Genomic DNA, 15,547 nt, shown 5'->3' with positions numbered 1-15,547 from the left:
CGGGAGAGGGGCGCCGGGCCCGGCCGGCTTTGTCCGAATCCGTCCTCTTCCTTCCGGCCGCCGCCCTCTCCCGCGGCGCCGCCCTGGGCTGATGCGCCTGTCACGCTCGCGGGCGACGCGCGCGGTCCCCCCGAGGTTCGCCGGCCTCGCCTGTCCGCCGTCCTTCCTTTTAATAACCAGACGCGAAACGCTTTGTCCACGGTGTTCACCTCGCCTGGCGTGGCTCCTGCGCGACTTGACTAGCCCCGTCCTGGAATACTCAGTCGGCTGTCAGAGTCGGTGCACGTCTTTCTTTAAAAATATTAAAATAAAGCATTAAAAATAAAATTAATGCCTGGTGGAGTGATGGTTTTATAACTTGAGGCTTGTCGATCCAGGTAATTTTGTTAAAATTTTGTATCGTTGCTTATTGCCGTTTTATTATTTAAACAGCACATTAAGACTACATATTAAGCGTTTGATAAGGAGTACTTGCAAAAATGGTGTTTTTAAGTGTGAGAACAACAGAAAATTTGAGATAAACCATTTAAACGTCTATGTAAAAGGGCACTTGGTTCTTTCATTCTTCGCATGAATTAAATTCCAAGGCTTTTTGTATAGCATGACTAAGCCATTGATCAGAGTCATTAGCTCAAAACACATTGTAGTTCAGTGACAAACCCATCAGGAAATTGGAGTGACCTCCTTAAATCTCCTCATCTTGTCGTAGTTCTGGATTTACCTAGGTCAGGGCCTGGTAACAAGCCTTAGAGTGGGGAGTTGGTTTATTCTGTTTCCTAAGTATCTGCATGAATACAGTGATAGTAGATGTTAAAAATTTCAGGTTGCGTGGGATTAGATGTGGGAGGGTAGGTAGGCACTCTTAGCAGCCAATTTCTCCAGGTCATCTGAGAATGCAACATCATGTTGCAGTGGAGCCTGGTGGCCCAGTGGTGTTACTGAGGGATGTGGAGGACCTAGGGCGGTAACCTCTTAGCTGCCTGGCTCCGTCACCTTGCTTGGCTGTGTCTTCTAAAAACACTGTGGACATTACATAGTAAGGGCAGAAGGACACGCCCGGGCATCAGGACTGTGATTATCTCCAGCGAGGAGGAGGGAGGGAATGCCACTGGGGAGCGGCACATGGTACCGTAAATATTTCTCAGTAGATAAAAACTCAGCTGTAGCTATTGAAAATTATACATTCTTTTAAAAAATACGTTTTTAAGCATGTTTGATAACATTGGAAATAAATAAGTCAATCAGTAGCTTTCCATGTAGGGCTATAAACTCTTTCAAAACATAAGTGGAGTATGATAAGAAACCAGAGCTTTAACAAAGAAGCATCAGGATCCTAAACAGAAGTACTGGAAAGTGTCAAATTTCATAGCGCAGAATAGAAGCGATTAGCATATTAAGATTGTGAAAACAGGGTCTTAAATGTCTTTTTAAGACTCGACTGAATGGCAGGTGATATGCTAATTAGGGGTTGGTGATACAGCGATAAAAGGCAGCCCCAGCCCGTTAGGAGCTCCCAGTGTGGGCGGGAGGCAGGAAGTCCACGAACACCTACTGTGCCCAGGGCCCTGAGGAGGGGTTTGGACCTGAGGCGGGGAGAAAATTCCCAGTGTAAGGCCTGAGGCGGTGCCGCAGCGAGGGGAGAGTGGGGAAGCGGGGCGGGGGGCTGGGGGAGGTCAGGGCCGGTGCTGTACAGCCGCTTGGGGGTCGCTTTCCTCCTGAGGGTGCGGGGAGGACTGGAGGAGTCTGTGGGGTGAGGTGATGCTTTACAAAGAGCATATTAGGTCTTGTGGCAGGTGCAGTTCTCGAGAGTTAGGAAGCCATTAACCCCAAGTGAGCACTGAGAGCTTCTGAGTTAGGGCGGTGACAGTCAGAAAAGGAACAGATGGATTAGAGTGGCCTTGATTTGGGACTGAGGAGACTGGGTAAGGGTGGGGCTGTAGGCGGGAAGAGAGGGTTGAGTGGCGTTGGCAGCCAGAGTAAACCACTAAAACCTAGGCCGGGTCCCGCCACTGCTCTGCCGAAGGTTCGCCAGTGTCCTGCAAGCACCCCATCTCTTTCCCTCATCTTGCCGTGCGCGCCCTCACGCAGGCCGGTCTGTCTGCCCTTCTGCTCGTCAGCGTGGCCCCGCTTCCCACATGCCCCTCGAGAGGCTCCTCACTGTCTGCTGTACTGTATTATTTTACAATTTAGTTAATTGTCTGTCTTTTCCACTTACCTCCGTGATGTAAGTGGGTGGGTTTTTTACCTGTCGTATTCCTGGTCAGTGCTTGGCATGGAAAGCACTTAACATGTGCCTATTGAAGGTGTGCGTCTAGAATTACTTCCTCGTCTAACTGGGTTGACTCACTGGCTGGTGACACCCTCTAAAATGAGGAAGATGGGAGGAGGAGGAGACTTCGGGCTTGGTTTGGGGTCCTTAAATCTGAAGTGCGGGCGGGCCTTTGGAGATTCAGGCCAGGAGCTCAAGACGAAGCTCTAGGCTGGAGATAAGGTTTGAGAGACATCATATTGTCCGAAGCCACTTGCCCAGAGGACTTCTGATGTTGGCGGAGGCTCCAGGGGTCCTGCAGGGTACGGGGAGTGAGCCTTGGGGAATGAGGGAGGGAGAGTAGGTCAGTGTCCAGTTGGCTGAGGTCACAGAAGAGTTGGACAGAAAAATCTGCTGAATTTGGCTTCTAGGAAGTGGTTAATGACCTTCTTAATTTTTCCAGAGGACCTTACTTCTTAAGGAGGGAAGGGTTAATTCAGAGATGACCTGCATTGTTTCTCCCAAGGTGTCCGGGTGTCATTCTGCCCTGTAGCTTCCGGGTTAATATACTCTTAGCTCAAAAATGAATTAGGATTGTATTTTTTTAAGTTAATTTTTGGAGACACATGAAGCAGTTTGGATTTATGCTTTTGAATATGCTTGGTATGCTGTCTGTACTTAAAAAATAAAGCAGATAAGCCAGTATCAATAGAATGAGCATTTTAAGCTGAGTTAAATGTATATGTAAAGTAGAGGTTATTTTCTTGGTTCTAAAATATTCTAGTTACCTCAGTTTAACGCGCGCATTGTTCCTGACTTTGGTTGCATGGTGTGGACGTTTATGTTCCAGTCTGAAGCTGGCTGTCTGGCTACTAACAGAACTAATGATAGTGAAGGTAGCGCTGCGCCAGATAAAATGGTGCTGTCACCACCTCCGATCTGTGGGTTAGAGAGGGCAACTTCCCCTGGGAAGCACGTGCCCCAGGCCTTTGTGTCCAAAGCCCGGGTGATGCGGTGTGGGGTGGTGACTCCTTGGGGTTGCCGTGTGGCGTCCGGCCGTGTGGGATTGTAGTGCTCGTGCGCTTCACGGAGCCCGGCCATGATTAGGGGGTCGGTGCTGATGCTCCCCTTCTTACCGTGAATACAGGCCGTGCTTTCTCTTAAGTTGATTTATTCTTCCTGTTTCTAAAGGATTTGTGTTATTGATCAAACAAAAACTACGTTCAGATAATTTGTTTTTTAAAAATTGAGATAAAGAAAATTTAAGATCTGAACTGTTTTTAAGTGTACAGTTCAGTAAGGCTTAAGTATAGTCACACCATTGTTCTAGGAGTTCTGGAACTTATTTATCTTGCAAAACTAAACCTTTATAGCTATTAAAGAACAACTCCCCGTTTCCCTCCAGCTCCTGGTAGTCACCGCTTTGCTTTCTGTCTCTGAACTTGACTGCTTTGCGAACCGCGTGCAGGGCAGTCGACAGTATTTGTCTTTCTGTGACTGGCTTGCTTCACTTAGTGTAATGTCCTCAAGTTTTATCTATGATTGCTATTCTTTTTAACTAAAAAATTTAAGTTCTAAAGCTTTCTTAGTATTATATTTTTATGAGTTTCCTATTTACTGTATGATACATTGCTACAAATTGAGTGGTTTGAAGCAATAAGATTTATCTCACAGTGCCTGCAGGGGAGGGTCCGGGCATGGCCGATTTGGATCCTGACACGCTCAAGGCTCGTGTGGCTGTGTCACACGTGGGCTGTGGGTGGCAGTTCTGCTCCAGAGCTCGGGGTGGCAGCATTTGGTTCTTTCGGTTGTGGGACGGAAGTGCTTCTAGTGTCCTTGCTGGCTGGCTGTCCGCTGGGGGCTCTTAGTTCCAGGGGCGGCCGCCAGTCCTTGCCCCGCATTCTTTGCCCTGCAGCCTCCGTCCTCGAGGCCGGGCGTGGGGAGCCTCCTGCAGACCAGGTGCGTCCCGCACTTGCAGTCTCGGCCACGTAGACCCAGATCCACAGCGCTCGTGCTTCGGTCAGGCCACTGGGCTGCTCCCCCTCGCTCACGGTCAGCTGGTTTGGGGCCTTAGTTACATCTGCCAGGTCCCCTTACTGCAAGACCTCGCTTCGTGCTCTAATAACTGGGAGGCGCTGTGGGTCCCCCTGGGGCCAGGAATGAGGGGCATCTCAGTCCGCCTGCTGCACTTCCGTTTTATTGTGTTCTTGAAACAAAACCATTCATAACCATCTTCCAGTTAACATTGGAGTAACAGTTTCTGAATACAGACAGCGTTAAATGTTAGGAAATTCTGCGTAAAAATATTGAGATATAGTCTGTGGCCCTGGCACCCTGAACGTGCCCAATCCCGTCTGACCTTGGAAGCTAAGCAGGGTCAGGCCTGGTTAGTACCTGGATGGGAGACCACCTAGGAAGACCCGGTGCTGTAGGCGTTAAAAATATTGAGATGTAATTTACGTACAGTGAAATATTAAGATTTTAAACGTACTGTTCATTCAGTTTGATGACTGCATATCGAAATGGAACCCAGAAAGTTCCTCACGCCCCTGGCGGGGCAGCCATCCCCCCTCAGGCAGCACCGCTCTGACTTCTGTCGCGCTGGGTTAGGTTCCCGATGGCAGAATTTCATGTGCATGAGGCTATGCAGCATGTGTCTCCACATCCGGCCTCTTTAAGCGTCACATTTGGAACTAGTCTTTGTCACCGCAAGTGCCAGAGGTTCCTTCCTTTCCACTCCCAAGCCGGGTCTCGCTGTCACCTCTGCTGCTGCTCAGCCATTGTTCTCTTGCTGCTCTTCTGGGCTGGAGTCGCTCGTGCCTGGACAAGACTGTGTGAACATACATTTTTATTGCTTTTGGGTAAATACCTAGGAGTGGGCCCTGTCACAGGGTGGATATATGGTCAACCTTTAAAGAACCTGCCAGCCTTCCGACGGGGTGGTGCGCCTCACACCCCCACCTGCAGTGAGCGGGTGTCCGGGCTCCTACGCCGGTGTCCGCCTGCACCGTGGCCACTCCAGTGGCTGTGTCGTGCCCCCGCGTCCGCGGTCAGTGAGCATTTCCCTGATGGCTGACGGCAGTGAGCTCTGAGTCACAGGCTTACTGGCCTTTCGTGTGCCTGCTTTGGAATTGTTTGTCTTCATTACTGAGTGTAGGAATTTTTATATATTTGGGTACGTCTTTTGCCAGACATGTTTTCGCAAATATTTTTTTCCCAATCTGTAGCTTAGTTATTTGTTTTTTGGCTGTACCTTTTAATCATAAGTAGTTAAATTTTTTTTTTTTTAAATCAGAGGCTTTATTCATTTAATCAAAGCTTGTCCCATCTTTTTTTGCTTTCTTTTAAATTTTATTTTATCTAATGTAACGGGGTTACATTGGTTAATAAGGTCACACGTTTCAGGTGCGCAGTTCTGTAGCACATTGTGTGTCAAGTCTGCTGCTGTCACCGTATATTTGTCCCCTTTACCCTCTTCGACCTCCCCTCACCCACTAGTTTTAAATTTTGATGAGTCCAGTTTATTGGTTTTTTTCTTTTATGGTCCCTGCTTCCTGTTGTCTTCTCTGTTTACGTTTTTCAATCATTAAAAAAATGTGTGCTCTTTTGGGGAAACTCATGGTACGGAAAGATGTGAAGGTGTAAATGAGGGTTGTCCCTTTGCCCATTTCTTCTCTTCTGAGAGAACCGATTTTTTTGAAATGGTTTCTTTCATTGCCTTTCTTCATTTAGGGAGGACAATTATTCCACGTGTAAGTGCCGTTATCATTGGTTAGCACTTAGATGCATAAACTCAGTCTTACGGTGCTATGTTAATCTGCTGACATTTTTCATTTGGAAATAATCTTCCGCGGAATGACACTCTATCCTTCAGCGTCAGATCCCGTAATACCGTTAGGTGCTCTCTCAGTCACCGTGTGGCGAAGCTGTTTTTCTTTTCTGTTTGTTCAACCAAGGACTTGTAATAGAAACATCTGCATCATTTGGGCTTATTCATCCTTGTTTTAGGAAGAAGCATGTTCTCTCCTAGTTTCATGCAGTGCTCTTCCCTGTAGCGTCTCATCCTTAACATTCGCATCTGGAGAGATGGGCCTCTGGTCTCATGGCAAATTAAACGACCTCAGTGCTTTGCCTGGCCCTGGCCAGGACCTCTGCCCAGTGGTGGGGGCGGGGAGCACCTTCCCCAGGTGTAGCCTTGGTCCTTGACAGGCTAAGTAAACTCTTCCTGGGAAACAGGCAGGAGCTGTGGTGAGGAGACTGTAGAGGTGGAGGGTCCACTGGACCTGGGTTCAAGACGGAAGCCCACTCACCTCCTGAGCAAGGCTGTGGGGAGGGGCCCAGCGCTGACCCCTGCCTCTCTCCTCCCCTAGAAGTCTGTGATGGGATCGCCCCCGGGGCAAGTCGCGCTTTTATTCTCTCTGTGGCTTTAAGTTTTCGGATGGAAACGGATTCAGAATAGAGGCTGTAATTATGGAGTCTTTCATTTGAACACATTCACTTTATAGATTGATTTTTAAGCTAGCACATTCATTCATTCCAGTCCATTCTTGTGAGTCAAGTTTAGAAGAGAAGATGAAAGGATTAGATTAGAATAGAGGGAGATCAGATGAGCAGAGTTGCCATGGAGCTGGTGGGAAGTGATGAGGCAGCAACATCTTCATCGGTAAGGCCCTTGGCCAGCTCTGGCTCGGCCCTCTCAGCTGTCAGTTCCTGGCCCAGAGAGAGGGACCTGATGGAGCACACCCTCCCTTGAGAATAATGATTCTTAGCTGGGAAAGGGTAGGCAGTGTATGGCTGGATAAAATGTACTTGCTATTATAACAGGGTGTTATATTTAGAAAATAAAATAATTCATTATTGTAATACACACTACAAAAAGGCATGATGTTTGTATTTTTATCCAAACGTGTCATTGTTTGAAAAAGATTGAGGCTTTCCAAGAGACTTTTATATGGATTTTGCTCAAGTATGAACCCTAACTTTGTTATATAAGCCGGGGGGTGGGTGCGGACACCCTTCCTCTCCACTGTTTACCCTCTCCTGCTCCCGCCAGAACAAAACCCACACATCTGACAATTCCAGAATTACTGTTTTGTTTCACCTTTTTTCAAGGAAGCTGTATTCCCCTTTTGAGTCTTTATAATTTCAGAACCAAAAAATATGTACATTTTTACTGCTAATATAACTATTGGTTACTTTGCTTTTTAGTTACAGTAGATAATGTATTATGTATTTGGAAATTTCTAGTACATTGAAGAGGGCTTGAGGTTTTTGTGAAGAGGAGAGCAGAGGATAGAAGACTGAGAAAAGAAGCTTTCTGTGACTCCTTGACAACAGCAAAATAGATTTGGTCCCAAAGTGGGGTTTTGTGTTTTTTCTTTGGTTTATATCATTTCATTAAAAAAAACTATGGCTGTATGATTCACATATGAAAAAGTTCACAGGGTTGTGCCACTGTCTAGTTCCAGAATGTTTTCATCTCCAGAAAGAAACCCTGTGCCCCTAGCAGTCACTCTCCACGCCCTCTCCAGCCCTTGGCAGCCACTAAGCGACCGTCGTGTGAGTGGGATTGTGCAGCGCGTGCGTGGCCCTTCTGTGCGGCTTCATTTCAGTGGCACAGTGCGAGTCACGTTGTGATATATACAGTATTTTGTTCCTTTTTATGTCCAAGTAATATTCCGCTGTGTGGCTGTACCCCGTTGTGTTTATCCATTCATCAGTTGATGGACATTTGTGTTGTTTCCACATTTTGGCTATTTTTAATAATACCAATATATTGACATACAAGTTTTACATTTGTCCAGCATTTTATTTTTTGGAGCATTTGTTTGCAAGTTTTTATGGAAACAGGCTTTCATTGTTCTCGGACATATACCCAGGGGTGGAATTGATGGGTCATTCATCTGATTTTTTAAGTTTTGACAGTTGGGTCATTTAACCCACAGTACTATGTAATCTTGAGTTCCAAATACCGAATCTCTTACTCCATTTGGGATGCACTAATGAAATATTATAAACCAGGTGGTATATAAACAACAGAAATCGATTTCTCACAGTTCTGGAGGCCGAGAAGTCCGAGATGGTGGTGCAGGCAGATTCACTGGCGAGGACCTTCTTTTGGCTCAAAGAGGGCCGTCTTCTCGCTGTGTCCTCACGGGGTGGAACGGGGAGGGAAGTCCGAGGTCTCCATTAAAAGAGCACTCATCCCATTCCCTGAGCGTCTCCAGAGGCCCCCCCCGCCCTCCCGACCCCACACCCGGGGCTTAGGTTTCCTTCAGACCGTGGACTGAGCATTTATTTCCCTGAACATTCTCGGTGGTTTTCTGCTGGCTCATTAGAGACTCTTTGCTTCTCCACAGTCCTCCCCCCGAGTGGGGACTCCTGGGTGCCTGGAACTCTTGGGGCTTAGGATTGTATGCAGCGGTAGCGGGGTCTGGCCGGCGGCGTTTCCCGCAGGTTCAGCTCAGAGGTCATGTCCTGCTACCAGGCTTTGCAAGCTGAAGCCCTGTGTCTTTCTCTCTGTCATATTTTTCCTTCCTGTGCTTCCCTTTGCTGTGTCTGTGGGAACCTCGTTTTCCAGTCAAGAACTGTTGGATTAACTCACATTTCCTTCCTGGCCGCCCTTCGCGCTGCGCCTCCAGGCCTGTTGCCTCTTACACCACGTGCCTTTTTTTTTTAAAAAAACTGAGACATGAATCATATAACACGAAACCATTTTAAAGTACGCAGTTCAGTGATTTCTCAGTTATTATCTGTTGGGCAGCCACCACCACTAATCTAATTTCACACATTCGTTTTGGGTGCTTTTTTTTTTTTTTTTCTTTCCCCAACTGTCTTTACCGCCATGAGCTTTTTACTCCTTCCTGGCAGGATCTCACATGATAATAAAATAAATGATCAGGGCGATGGGCTTTCTTTTTCTGGCCTTTGCCGCCTTTTTGTTAATTTTTGAGAGAGGGGACTATTGTGGTAAAATAGTCAGACTATTGGACATTGTCTTGCCTATTAATTAGTAGAATGTTTAATTGTGTGTACATATAATCTCATTGTGGTCCAAAGGGAATATAAACATATGAAATGACCAGGTGGCAGAGATGAGAAACAAGACCATTATTACATGCAGTTGATAATCTGATATGACAAGATTCAGTCTATGTGACCTAGAGTCATCTTTAAGAAGTGCCTTTAGAATCTAAGTGGTTCTGGCTTAATTTTTTTGTGTGTGTGTCTTATAAAATATTCAGTGTAGTCAGCGTTTCTATTCTCGTCTCAGTGTTAGGTTGGTCTATTTTTATTGTGGCAGAAGTGTCAAGTCCTTTCTATATTTGAGGATTTAAGCAGTCCTTTCGCCTGTCACTCCACACAGCCCAGTTAGGTAGCGTCCGATGTTCTTGGTGAACTGTCAGAAGCACAGAAGTGTGTTTGCACGCATGTGTGCATGCAGTTGTGTGGTTCTGAATCAGAGGTGCACTCATGCCAGGGAGTGAGGGCATGAGCTCTCTCCCTGTCCTGGGTGGCGGGAGCCTAAGTCCCTGCACCGTCCGTGCCATCTGTCGTAAATGGGACTAAGTGGCAGTTGACTAAAATGCTTAAGACTTCTTTTTGTTCTTATGAAACAGTGAGCGTATGGAAATGCTCCGGAAACCAAAACGTTTTTTCGGTTTTGTTTTTATCAAAGTTATACATGTACTTTTTTGTGTTCTTTGTGTTTACATTAAAAAAAAATACTTTTTACGTTAGATAGTTTAGATTTACAGAAAAGTCGCAGAGTTAGTGCAGAGGTCCTGTGTACAGTTGCCCATGCTGACTCCTGCATGTTCACTTGTGACAACTAAGGCTCTGGCATCTGTACATAATTATTAACCAAATTCCACATTTTATTTGGATTTTACTAATTTTTTCCTAAAATCCTTGTTTGATCCCGGAACCCCACGCAGGACAGACATCCCATCACATCGCATTTCACCATCATATTTCCTGGTCTGTGATAGTTTCTTAGACTTTTCTTGTTTTTGATGATCTTGACAGTTTTGAGAAGTACTGGTCAGTATTTCATAGAAAACTCCTCAATTTGGGTGGGTCTGATCTTCTCATGATTAGAAACTGGGGTTATGGGTTTTGAGAAGAAGCCCTCTGGCCCAGTTTTGGTTTCTGAAAGCACCCTGCCATCACACAGACCAGCGCTCCTTGGACTAATGGCTGGTTCTGGAGCCGGGGCACAGAGAATACATGATGGCCCCGGAGTGTCCTCTAGTGCCAGGAAGCAAGGATGGGTCAGAAAACCAGCGGGAGCGTGTCACAGGGACATGAGAGCCAACCACAAGAGCTCCCACTGGTCGAAGCTGGGACGGTTTGAGCAACAAAGTAAGTAACGTGGTATTTTTGATAATTAGTGTTATTTACGTATAACCTAAAGTATAAAACAAATACCTACAGTTTGTATTGACATAAATGACTAAATAAATAGGGAAGGGGCAGAGAAGAGACAGTCGCCCAGACGGAAGTCCAGATGCCGTGTGTTCCCTCTCCTGGCCTCAGCGCCCTCCGCGCCCTGAGTGGGCCACCCCCCCCCCACTTGCTTCCTGAGGGCGGAGTGTGGGAAGGAATGGGCGTGGGGCGTACAGGGCTGTCCCCTCTAGATTTGTGAGTCTTTTAGTTTTCTGCCATTTTATTCATAGAACACGCTTTACCTTCACCTGTGTACATGTAGACTTTCGCTTAAATTTTCTTCCAGTTTATTGAATGCTTTAAATCAGTATGGAATTTATTTTAGTATATAGTGCAGGTAAGAATGCAACTTAATTTTTTTCTAAATAGCCAGTTGCCTTAGCACTATTTTTTATATAACCTACCTTTGGTTATAACAACTTAGCCTAGAAATAAAAGAGATATCAAGCAGTGTAAATGTGTGTGTGCCACTGTGTGTTTCTCTCTGACGAAGTGGCTTGCGTAGTTACAGTTGCGTGATGGTGGCTTAGTCGGGAGATCTGGAAACTTGGGGTCGAGGAGTGCCTGAGGGTTGCAGAAGATTTAGAGAGCCCTGTGCCTGTAATACAGAACTGTTATCTTGTAGACGAGCTAGTAAATATATGTTGGGTTTATTTTAGAGGGAAGAAATTGGCTCAATGGGTAGAAGTTACAAGGGAGGGAGATAGCTACTAAGCAAAAGAAATAACTGTCTAAGTAGTGGAGCAGTCTGACGAGGAGCCGACGGTCTTGCCAAGCAGGGAGGCCTGAGTTGTAGGAAGTGTGTCTGCAGACCTGGAGCAGTCATTGACCAGGAAGGTTCCCGATTCCTTAGCTCCCGGGTGGGACACTGCCGATTCCTGAGTGGCTTCCATGTGTCTGTCAGGAACTGTGCTTTGTGCCTCACCAACGCCCTGCCGTGCTCCTAACAGCCTGGTGAGGGCGATCTGCTAACCTGCGAGGCTCTAGGGGGTGTGGGGTCTGCCCTGCCCCCACGGATGGCCGAGCCTGGCTCTGCACTTGTCACTCTGGATTCAGCGTCTAGCTTCCACATTTTCGGAGAGAGCTAAGCACCCCCCTCCCCCGCATTTGGATTCTCATTAATTTTCTTTTAAGAGTAAGTTAAAAAAGTGTCTTAAGCAGATATTTTTGTGTGTGTGTGCATCCAGATGACAGTTACGTTTGTCACCCTTGTCTGTGGTGTGAGCACGCCGTGCAGTCACCAGTTTGTTATGTGCTCCTTAAGAAGTTAAAATGGGGTTTCTTTAAATTATTTACTTATTCTTTAGATGTAATTAGTCAAGGTGTCCCCTCAAAGTGATTGTCGTTTTCATTTTGCATTAGTTTTTTTTTCCTTCACGGAGGTCTTACCTTTTATGGTTTTCCTGCCGCTCCCTAAACCCTCTGACCCTACCCCCTTTTCTCTCTTGCATGAACAACTGCTCTCTCCTTTCAGCCACCACTACAGCCCTTAGAAGTGTGACACTGACCCCTTTATAATTGGACAGAATTTACTCTTACGTAGATTAATTATGGCGTGCTTACACCCCAAGAGCTTTTATTTTCCAGGGGTGGTCTGAGCAGTGAAGTTGCTGTCATTTCTTACTAGGTCTGGAGGCATCCTTTTCCGTCCCCTGGGTTTAGTATTGTAGGAAGACTCTGAGAAGTCGCGGGCTCCGTGTTTGGCTCTCAGGAGAGGCAGCGGCCCTGCCGCAGAGGGCCGGGAAGTGAGCGCGGTGTACTGCTCATGGGTTTTCTTCCGTGGCACTGTCCCCTGAAGCCCTCTTCCCTTTCCCGACCACTGCCCCGGCCCCCTTCATCCTCACCCCCAGGCTCTTGCCTTCAGAATGCAGGTGTCCCGTGACCTCACTCCCCTAATTCCCTAGTCTTGGCACTGTGTGTCCGCGCACAGTGACCCCACAGCCTGATCTAACAGCTTGCAAGCAGTGGGCACTTTCCAGCCCCGCCTCGGCCCCTTCGTTCTCACGGCCGGCAGTGCCCTCCACAGTCCCGCCCGGAGACGGTGCTCGTTTGATAAGACCGACCTCCGTTCATCGGTGGAGGTGCCCACTGCCCCCTCATCCCCCATGCTCCCCGCCCCGTGCACTTCCTGTCGCCGAGCCTCCAGCTCTGGGTGCACGTGGTGCTTTAGCTTCCTTCCTCCGCCAGCCTGCACGTCCCTGAGGGTGAAGCCCCGGTCAGCCTGTGTACCCCAGGGCCTGGCTCAGGGCTCGTGGTAGGAAAACGCCGCGCCGTCTGGTTTGGGGAAGAACAGAAAGGCTGCGTCACGTGGAGGTGATACGTCAGGACTTCGCTGTCAGAGGCGGGGGAGGCCTTTTGAATCTCCTGCTTTCCCTGGGGCTTCCAGCTCTGGGCCCCTCCTCTTCACTCGTGGGCACGTTGGCAGTGCCCGGTCAGCACCTTAGCCTATTGGTGCTGCATCCCCGTCACCTGCTGGTCCCTCGGGTGTGCATTCAGCACTTCCTGCGTGACAGCCTGAGACCGGTGCTGAACAAGACACACGAGGCCCCTGCTCTCCTGGAGCGGGCAGTGGGACATCGTGAAAAGTGTCTGCCTTTCAAGTAGAGCTGATGCTCCAGGGGATCTGACACCACACGCAAAACCAAATCTGGTTTCAGGGAGTGGAAGTGGCTCGAGGAAACCGCCTGACCTGTGATCTGGCTCCCGAACAGGCTTTCCTAATGATCACTGTTCGTGGCCTTTATTTTTTTCACCTTAATGCTAGAATTTAAAAACATATACAAAACCAGAGAGGAGAGTAAAAAAGAACTGTTGCTTAGTTTCAGCGATTGTCGCCGTTTGGCTGATACTGTTTTACCCGCCCCTTCCCCTCCCCTTCCCTTCCTGTCCCTTCCCTTCCCGGCCTCGGGTGGTGTTTTAGTCAGTTCCAGACACTGTGCGATCTCCTCCCAGGCCCTTGGCGGTCTGACTCAGCGGGCATGCTTGGCCTTCGTCTTCCATGAGTTGTCACAGCACCGATCATCCTGCTCATGTCACTCTCTTCCATGTTTCAGACGGACCTAGCCCTTGTCCCGCTACTCTGATCGTTCCCGTGTTCCTTTGCTGGCTCGCTTTCTTCGTGCCGTGACTGCTTCTCAAGCCTTTGTCTGGTAAATATGTTACCAAGAATTTACTATCTCTTCTGCGTTTCATTCAGGGAAAAAAAAGCTTGCAAACATGCAGAGAAAATTTCGTTCACTGAGAGAGTGTGTTCTAGAAATGCTATTTGGATATTGTGCTGCTTTTACTCTTTGGCTTTAATTTTAATTGCTGTCTTTTCTTCATTAAAAAAACTTCAGACATAAGCCAGAAAAGTACTTAAATCAGTCCACCAAAGGAAAAACAAGCAGTACAGAATATAGTATCCAAGAAAATACACATATTTATTATTTATCTAGAAAAATGTTAAATTAAAAGGCTTCACGTGTGTATTTTATTGAAGTGAGCATAAATTAAACCTGTAAGGAGGTGTCTGATTTTTCTCTTTTTCACTCTAGAATGTATGACAGCATGTCCACAATGGTGTACATAAAGGAAGACAAGCTGGAGAAGCTCACACAGGATGAAATTATTTCTAAGACAAAGCAAGTGATCCAGGGGCTGGAAGCTCTGAAGAATGAACACAATTCCATTTTGCAAAGTTTACTCGAGACACTGAAGTGTTTGAAGAAAGATGATGAGAGTAATCTGGTGGAGGAGAAATCAAACATGATCCGAAAGTCACTGGAAATGTTGGAGCTGGGCCTGAGTGAGGCACAGGTATGAATGAGAACGTCTCAGACATGAACTTGAACTTGACAGTCTGGAGCAGTGGAGGCTTCGTTTGAAGTATGGTTTAGACTGGCGAGAGGATACTTACAGAATAGATCAACTTACATGTGGGTTGTGTATGTTACATAAACAATGATTGATTTGGGCCTGTCTAAATTTCAGAAAGCAGAGCCAGCATAGAGGTAGCCCTGTGTGTCCTTTAGGGTTTTGTTTGGCTGCACATGTCAAAAACCAAAAATAGTGGCTTAAACCTCATAGATTTATGTGAAACGAACACCAAGATAGGCCATCCCAGACAGCGTCCGCAGCTGCATGGTCATCAGGGACGCCCAGGTCCCTGCCCCCTGCTGCGCTCCATCGCGGGCAGCCTGTCTCCTGGTCCAAGACAGAGCTGCAGCTGTGGCCATGTGACCCCGCTCTGGAGCAGGGAGGGCTGCCTCCGCCCTTTACTTCCTCTGCTTGCGTTTCGTTGGCTAGAGCTTGGTTCCGTGGCCACACCTCGTGTGCGGAAGACTGGGAAACGGTGTCTTGGCCATTTAAAGCCCCAGGCTCTTCAGCCCGGGGAGCAGGGAAGAATGGGTGTTGGCGGGCAGTAGCGGTCCCTGCAGTACCCCAGGACGAGAGTGCTGTGTGTAGTTGACTAAACTGCCCTTCCTACCTCGTTTGACATAGAAATGAAAATCTCGGAAACCTCTAGGTGTCTCTCCCGCTATAACTTGGCTCTGCCAACATGTCGTAGGTAAAAGTAAATGCACTCGAAATTGGCTGGCTTCTTTCTCAGCTTCCTTTTTGTGCAGTGGGTGAGCGAACCGCCGGGTCAGCGGTTTCTCGTTCACGGAGGAGCTCGCCCAGCGCGCGCCCGGCGCCCCGGTCTCTGGCGCCCCATCCCGACCGTTAGAGTCCAGCTGCAGGGCTCTCGCGTCGCGTGGTTATTGTGCGGCTGTTGGTTTGCGAGTTCCGTTGTTGAAAAGCGATGTGAGGGTGCGGCAGACGTCAGTGTTAGGACAGGACGGAGCACGCCGCCGAGACCGCTTCCCTCGC

General features: G+C 47.7%; 1 protein-coding gene and 1 pseudogene across 1 annotated transcript in view; both read left to right on the top strand.

Moving 5' to 3' along the window:
- The window catches only part of KLC1 (kinesin light chain 1), a 52,941-nt gene that overhangs the window by 6,208 nt on the left and 31,186 nt on the right, over positions 1-15,547 (top strand). Inside the window, exon 3 of the mRNA XM_023522355.1 lies at positions 14,233-14,494. Coding sequence (XP_023378123.1) covers positions 14,233-14,494 — 262 coding nt within the window. The remainder of the gene's footprint in view (positions 1-14,232; positions 14,495-15,547) is intronic.
- LOC111730943 lies at positions 4,565-4,683 on the top strand (annotated as a pseudogene).

The sequence above is a fragment of the Pteropus vampyrus genome, unplaced genomic scaffold (assembly GCF_000151845.1).
Source record: "Pteropus vampyrus isolate Shadow unplaced genomic scaffold, Pvam_2.0 Scaffold341, whole genome shotgun sequence".
Classification (NCBI taxonomy): Eukaryota; Metazoa; Chordata; class Mammalia; order Chiroptera; family Pteropodidae; genus Pteropus; species Pteropus vampyrus.
This window is presented reverse-complemented; position numbering and strand designations above follow the sequence as displayed.